Source organism: Coregonus clupeaformis, unplaced genomic scaffold (genome assembly GCF_020615455.1).
Source record: "Coregonus clupeaformis isolate EN_2021a unplaced genomic scaffold, ASM2061545v1 scaf5339, whole genome shotgun sequence".
Classification (NCBI taxonomy): domain Eukaryota; kingdom Metazoa; phylum Chordata; class Actinopteri; order Salmoniformes; family Salmonidae; genus Coregonus; species Coregonus clupeaformis.
Window position 1 is genome coordinate 1,629 of NW_025538793.1, and position 7,544 is coordinate 9,172.

Consider the following 7,544-nt stretch of genomic DNA (forward strand, 5'->3'; position numbering starts at 1 on the left):
TTCACCATGCTCAAAGGGATATTCAATGTCTGCTTTAATTTTTTTACCCATCTACCAATAGGTGCCCTTCTTTATGAGGCATGGAAAACCTCTGTGGTCTTTGTGGTTGAATATGTGTGTAAAGTTGACTGCTCGACTGAGGGGACCTTACAGATAATTGTATGTGTGGGGTACAGAGATGAGGTAGACATAAAATAAAATAAAACTATTATGTGACTTGTTAACATATGTTTACTCCTGAACTTATTTAGGCTTGCAATAACAAAGGGGTTGAATACTTATTGACTAAAGACATTTAAGCTTTTCTTTTTATTTATTTGTAAACATTTCAAAAACATAATTCCACTTAATTCCAGTGACAAAAAACTCAATTGAATCAATTTTAAATTCAGTCTGTTACAACAAAATGTGGAAAAAGTCAAGGGGGTGTGAATACCTTCTGGAGGCACTGTAGGCTATGGGGAGATGACACATGCACACATTATTTTTCTTTTTAACTATGAAAGGTTCAAGCAGACTGTGAGCCGTACATCATTCTTATTCGAGAGTACTGTTTGCCATATAATGCATGACAATAAACCACCAAACACATGTATACCCCCCAAAAAGATAATGGTAACTGATTTTTTTCTTATACAGACTGCAAGGGTATGTGGGACCACTTGAATTGCTGGTCTCCTGCTTTTGTAGGGGAAACTGCATCACATAACTGTCCCAATTTCTTCAAATCAGAAGGTGAGAGACCCCCACCCCACCCCCTGGCTGTTACGATGTGTGTGTTAGACCCCCACCCCACCCCCTGGCTGTTATGTGTTAGGCCCCCACCCCACCCCCTGGCTGTTATGATGTGTTAGACCCCCCCCCCCCCCCTGGCGGTTATGATGTGTTAGACCCCACCCCACCCCTGGCTGTTATGTGTTAGACCCCCACTCCACCCCTGGCTGTTATGTGTTAGCCCCCCACCCCACCCCTGGCTGTTATGTGTTAGACCCCCCACCCCACCCCCTGGCTGTTATGATGTGTTAGACCCCCACCCCACCCCTGGCTGTTATGATGTGTTAGACCCCCACCCCACCCCTGGCTGTTGTGTGTTAGACCCCCCACTCCACCCCTGGCTGTTATGTGTTAGACCCCCACCCCACCCCTGGCTGTTATGTGTTAGACCCCCCACCCCACCCCTGGCTGTTATGATGTGTTATACCCCCACCCCACCCCTGGCTGTTACAATGCGTTAGACCCCCCACCCCACCCCCTGGCTGTTATGTGTTAGACCCCCACCCCCCACCCCTGGCTGTTATGTGTTAGACCCCACCCCACCCCTGGCTGTTATGTGTTAGACCCCCACCCCACCCCCTGGCTGTTATGCGTTAGACCCCCACCCCATCCCTGGCTGTTATGTGTTAGACCCCCCACCCCACCCCTGGCTGTTATGTGTTAGACCCCCACCCCACCCCTGGCTGTTATGATGTGTTAGACCCCCACCCCACCCCCTGGCTGTTATGTGTTAGACCCCACCCCACCCCTGGCTGTTATGATGTCTTAGACCCCCACCCCACCCCTGGCTGTTATGTGTTAGACCCCCCACCCCACCCCCTGGCTGTTATGATGTGTTAGACCCCCACGCACCCCTGGCTGTTATGTGTTAGACCCCCCACCCCACCCCTGGCTGTTATGATGTCTTAGACTCCCACCCCACCCCCTGGCTATTATGTATGTGTTAGTTAATGATCCACTACTAAGATAATTTGTTTCCATTCAATACAAAAATGTTTGTCTTTCTACCATAAACTGTTGATTGATGCTCATATATGCGATAGACTAAAAGGACAGAGGAGTGGTAAAGAGTTCATAAAAGGTCTGCTTGTGGAAACAGCGGCATCATGAAGTGATTTATGACAACCTTACATAACACAAATGAAGCCTGCAAAAACTACTGCCTGCACTAAAATACCAGAGAGATTGAACCTGCGTACTATGTAGGTCTGTGTGTCTTAGAAAATATTTGGTCTGTTCCACCGTTGCTCTGCATGGTCAAGTTTTTACTCTGATGCGACTATTTTGATGGCCATAATTCGTTTATTTGAGACAGAACAGTAAGTAAGTATTGATGAGACTGTATGATTTTCCAGGTAAAGTGTACCGGAACTGCACAGACACGGGCTGGACGGACCCATTCCCTCCGTACGAGCATGCATGTTTCAACGAAACCTTACACTTACTTGGAGAGGTGGGTACATGTGTAATCTTAGTATATGCTACATCAATGGTTTTGTCTTTGATTCAGGACAAATACATAATGTGATGTCACGAGAGGCTGTGTCCTGGAGGGACGTTACATCCCCCTGAGGTGGCTGCAAACCCAGACAGCTATGGCTCCATCTGCTGGTATGGTCGGGAACTCCACCCCTCTATGGCCAATCTTCCCACGCAGCTGAAACAAATGAGGAGCTGATGAGCTGAAGGTTTGGGAAGGGAAGAGACACACTGAGGGAGGGTGTGGGGGGGGAAGAAACACAGTCTCCAACCTGGGCTCTCTGGAGGACAAGAGTGCTGCACGTCCACTTTCATGAGGAATATAAGGATTTGGAGATACTTACCTTTGGGAAATACTCACCTTTGGATATATGCACCGGTGGAAATACGTGAGAGACATTTGGAAGGACTTTTTGCTGGGTTGGCCACTAGCTGCAACGTGGACTACAGTAAGGCTGGGGAAAAAGTTATCTGAGCGAGTGAGAATTATGATTTTGGATGTGGGAAGAGACATCCCTGAACTGTTAACCCTTAAAGAGCCACAAGAGAACAGAATTTTGTTATATTTTCGTTAATTTCCCAAGACCTATAATAAAATCCTTGTTTTGTTTGAACCTTGTCTCCTTGCACTACTTGAGCAATCCCGCTGAAAGCTGTGTAGCCTCTCGTGACGTCACAGATGGTGGAGAATACGGGCACGCTCAAGCGTTAATAGTGCATGTCGAGGAGGATTCCGAAGGTTTGATCACCCAGTTTTCCAAGTTGGCCGTAGGCTCCCCGCCGACTGAAATGGAGGACATATTGAAAGCCCTTGTTGCTGGCCAGCAAGCCCAGATGCAAGCAAACGTGGCTCTCTTGGAGGAGCAAAGAAAGCCAACCTTCTGAAGGCAGAGGAATTGCAGTTGCAGAGACAGAGGGTTGTCCAAAATACCCGCCCAATAAAGGCAAGTGACTTTATATCTAAGATGGGAGCTACCGATGACATTGAGGCATACCTGCATGCATTTGAGGCCCGGCCACTAGGGAAGCCTGGCCCAAGCAACAGTGGGTTGGTCTGTTAGGCCCCTTTCTAACCGGGGAATCGCTGAATGCTGTCCGGGACCTGGGCCCTGACCAGGTTACTGACTATGATGCCCTGAAGTCTGAGATCCTCAGCAGATATGGACTCACAAAGTTTGGTATGGCCCAGCGCTTTCACAGCTGGACCTTCCAACCAGACCAACCTCCTCGGGCGCAGATGCATGAACTTGTCCGAATCGCAAGGAAATGGCTGGATCCGCAGAGGAATACAGCAGCGGCGGTGGTGGAGGCCGTTGTGGTGGATGGTTACCTCACGCGCCCCTGCCTTATGAGGCAAAACGGGTCATCAGTCAACAGGCCTTGACCACGGCTGATCTGACCGTGGAAGCTGTGGAAAAGTACCAGGCCACAGCGGAGATGCTGAATGCTTCCCGAAAAGACCCCAGGAGTGCGGCCCCACCACAAATGGGAAGAACCCCGTCCAAAGGGACCCCAAGGTCTCGAACCCAGCCACGTCAGGACTTATCCCGGCTCAGGGGGAGCCAGAAACCCGGCGGGTCAAGAAGAGTACACCAGAGTGGGAAACTTCGACAGTGTTACCGGTGTGGGGAGATGGGACATATCTCCTGGCAGTGTGGGAAACCAGCCGATGAACCTATGCCCACTGCGGAGTCCTCCAGCTCAGCACCCACACACCGTTTTGCCTCGCTCTTGGGAGTCGTAGATGGCGGCCCAGATCGACCCCCACCTGCCCGGTAACTGTGAATCACCATGATGTGGAGGCCTTACTGGATTCTGGTAGCCGGGCCACCCTGGTGCGTAAGGATTTGGTGGGCCCAACGTGTCTGACCCCGGGGAAAGTCCTCCCAGTTTCCTGTGTCCATGGGGACACCAGAGAATACCCCATTACTGAACTTACAATGACCAGCACACGGGGAACCATACACACGACGGCGGGGGTGGTTGATTCCCTCCCCGTCCCTGTCCTAATTGGACCAGACTGCCCAGCCTTTTACCCACTCTGGAGAGAGTCTCAGGAGAGGATAACCGAGTACCTCGGAAACGGAGAGGCAAGACTCATCCTGGGAAGGCTCCGGTGCAATCCTCCGAGTTACTCACTCCCGCCCGGGCTCTGATAGGGATGGCAGGTGCTCAGACCGACACAGAGACGGAGCTACAGAATCTGGACAAAGAACTGTCTGGTCTGAAGGGGACCAGCTGAGAGGTATCGTTTGTTAAAGCAACAGTTAGACATGAAGACAGAAGAGTTAGATATCCTCAGGCTAAACTCCAACAGAGCTCCTTCCATAAGCAACAGGGAGAAGCTGGAGAGGCTGCGCAGGACCATCGAGAGTGTGAGGAGACCCTGCGCAGTGTAAGGAGGTCAGAAGAAGGCAGAGGAGAAGTACAAGGTGTTGGAGAACAAGATGAAGAATGCGGAGGCAGAGAGAGAGAAGGAACTGAAAGCTGCTCAACAGAAGCTAATACTCTGCTAAAACCAAGGCTGATGCGTTCAGTAAGAAACTCAAGGAGGGACAACAGGAGGCTGAGTCCCTGGTCCTAGAGGTGGAGGAGTTGAAGAGAGAGCAGGCTGGCAAGCACCACGGCAATGCGGACGCCCTCTCCGGCGTGATGCCTTCTTCGCTGCCTTTACCCGACGAGGACGTCGGTCCCGAGGAGGGGGATTGTGATGTCACGAGAGGCTGTGTCCTGGAGGGACGTTACATCCCCTGAGGTGGCTGCAAACCCAGACAGCTATGGCTCCATCTGCTGGTATGGTCGGGAACTCCACCCCTCTATGGCCAATCTTCCCACGCTGCTGAAACAAATGAGGAGCTGATGAGCTGAAGGTTTGGGAAGGGAAGAGACACACTGAGGGGAGGGTGTGGGGGGTGAAGAAACACAGTCTCCAACCTGGGCTCTCTGGAGGACAAGAGTGCTGCACGTCCACTTCCATGAGGAATATAAGGATTTGGAGATACTTACCTTTGGGAAATACTCACCTTTGGATATATGCACCCGGTGGAAATCGTGAGAGACATTTGGAAGGACTTTTTTGCTGGGTTGGCCACTAGCTGCAACGTGGACTACAGTAAGGCTGGGGAAAAGTTATCTGAGCGAGTGAGAATTATGATTTTGGATGTGGAAGAGACATCCCTGAACTGTTAACCCTTAAAGAGCCACAAGAGAACAGAATTTTGTTATATTTTCGTTAATTTCCCAAGACCTATAATAAAATCCTTGTTTTGTTTGAACCTTGTCTCCTTGCACTACTTGAGCAATCCCGCTGAAAGCTGTGTAGCCTCTCGTGACGTCACAATAAAAATAAGGGAAAGCCATAGAAGTGTTGAGCAGTGATTTAAAAATACATGGACAATTTTCATAAAAATATATTCTTACACCAGGCCACTTTTTCCTCCCAGTCACATGACTCCCACATGTACTTCCCCTACGTGAAGACCATGTACACTGCAGGCTACGCTCTCTCTCTAATCTCTCTCACCATCGCCATCACCATCCTCTGTCTCTTTAGGTGAGAAACAGAGAATCAAGTCTAAGAATTATTATGATAAAAATATATGATAATCCATTTGGATACCCAATAAACCAGACTGTAACCAACATGCTTATCTTAATATTGTGTCTCAGTGGAGGATTAAACATATTCCAACATGGGTGTCAAAAGCATGTTGGTCAAGGAGGACATTTACAGCTGCTTTGACACTTTTCCTGTTGTCTAGGAAACTGCACTGCACCAGAAACTACATCCACATCCAACTCTTTGTCTCCTTCATCCTGCGTGCTTCCTTCATCTTCATCAAAGACTCTGTGCTCTTCACCGATGAAGACTTCTACCATTGTGACGACTACCCAGTACGTATCTACTGTACTTTGTAGTGACTGTCAATGCATGTGTAAATGGATGAACACATTGATAGAGAGAAATGTAATTTGAGTGTGTGAAAGCAGAATAACTCACTTTTCTAACTCTTCAAAAATTCCTGGTTTTGATAGTTATTAATCTTTCAACATGATATGAACATACTAAAATACCCTCCTACACTATACAGTGCATTCGAAAGTATTCGGACCCCTTGACTTTTCCACATTTTGTTACGTTACAGCCTTATTCTAAAATGGATTACATTGTTTTTTCCCTCATCAATCTACACACAATACCCCATAATGACAAAGCAAAACAGGTTTTTAGAAATGTTTGCAAATTTATGAAACATAAAAACTGAAATATCACATTTTACATAAGTATTCAGACCCTTTACTCAATAGTTTGTTGAAGCACCTTTGGCAGCGATTACAGCCTCAAGTCTTCTTGGGTATGACGCTACAAGCGTGGCACACCTGTATTTGGGAATTTCTCCCATTCTTCTCTGCAGATCCTCTCAAGCTCTGTCAGGTTGGATGGGGAGCATTGCTGCACACCTATTTTCAAGTCTCTCCAGGAGATGTTCGATGGGGTTCAAGTCCAGGCTCTGGCTGGGCCACTCAAGGACATTCAGAGACTTGTCCCGAAGCCACTCCTGCGTTGTCTTGGCTGTGTGCTTAGGGGTCGTTGTCCTGTTGGAAGGTGAACCTTCGCCAAGTCTAAGGTCCTGAGCGCACTGGAGCAGGTTTTCATCAAGGATCTCTCTGTACTTTGCTCTGTTCATCTTTCCCTCAATCCTGACTAGTCTCCCAGTCCCTGCCGTTGAAAAACATCCCCACAGCATGATGCTGCCACCACCATGCTTCACCGTAGGGATGGTGCCAGGTTTCATCAGACCAGAGAATCTTGTTTCTCATGGTCTGAGAGTCACTTTAGCCAAACTCGCGGGCTGTCATGTGCCTTTTACTGAGGAGTGGCTTCCGTCTGGCCACTTTACTATAAAGGCCTGATTGGTGGAGTGCTGCAGAGATGGTTGTCCTTCTGGAAGGTTCTCCCATCTCCACAGAGGAACTCTGAAGCTCTGTCAGAGTGACATCGGGTTCTTGGTCAACTCCTGACCAAGGCCCTTCTCCCGATTGCTAAGTTTGGCCGGGCAGCCAGCTCTAGGAAGAGTCTTGGTGGTTCCAAACTTCTTCCATTTAAGAATGATGGAGCCCACTGTGTTCTTGGGGACCTTCAATGCTGCAGACATTGCTGTACCCTTCCCCAGATCTGTGCCTCAACACAATCCTGTCTCGGAGCTCTACGGACAATTCCTTCGACCTCATGGCTTGGTTTTTCCTCTGACATGCACTGTCAACTGTGGTACCTTATATAGACAGGTGTG

General features: G+C 48.8%; 1 protein-coding gene across 1 annotated transcript; it reads left to right on the top strand.

Moving 5' to 3' along the window:
• The first annotated feature begins 630 nt into the window (after positions 1 to 630).
• LOC123490890 (vasoactive intestinal polypeptide receptor 2-like) lies at positions 631 to 6,194 on the top strand. Its single transcript, XM_045220732.1, has 4 exons — positions 631 to 735; positions 2,130 to 2,227; positions 5,697 to 5,806; positions 6,015 to 6,194. The coding sequence occupies exons 1-4, from the start codon at positions 651 to 653 to the stop codon at positions 6,169 to 6,171; spliced, it is 450 nt and encodes a 149-aa protein (XP_045076667.1). The 5' UTR covers positions 631 to 650; the 3' UTR covers positions 6,172 to 6,194.
• The last annotated feature ends 1,350 nt before the right edge of the window (positions 6,195 to 7,544 follow it).

Coding starts and splice junctions, on each gene's coding strand:
- LOC123490890 (XM_045220732.1), top strand. CDS start 651: ATGTGGGACCACTTGAATTGCTGGTCTCCTGCTTTTGTAGGGGAAACT. Junction 736..2,129: donor CAATTTCTTCAAATCAGAAG/GTGAGAGACCCC, acceptor ATGATTTTCCAG/GTAAAGTGTACCGGAACTGC. Junction 5,807..6,014: donor ACCATCCTCTGTCTCTTTAG/GTGAGAAACAGA, acceptor CCTGTTGTCTAG/GAAACTGCACTGCACCAGAA.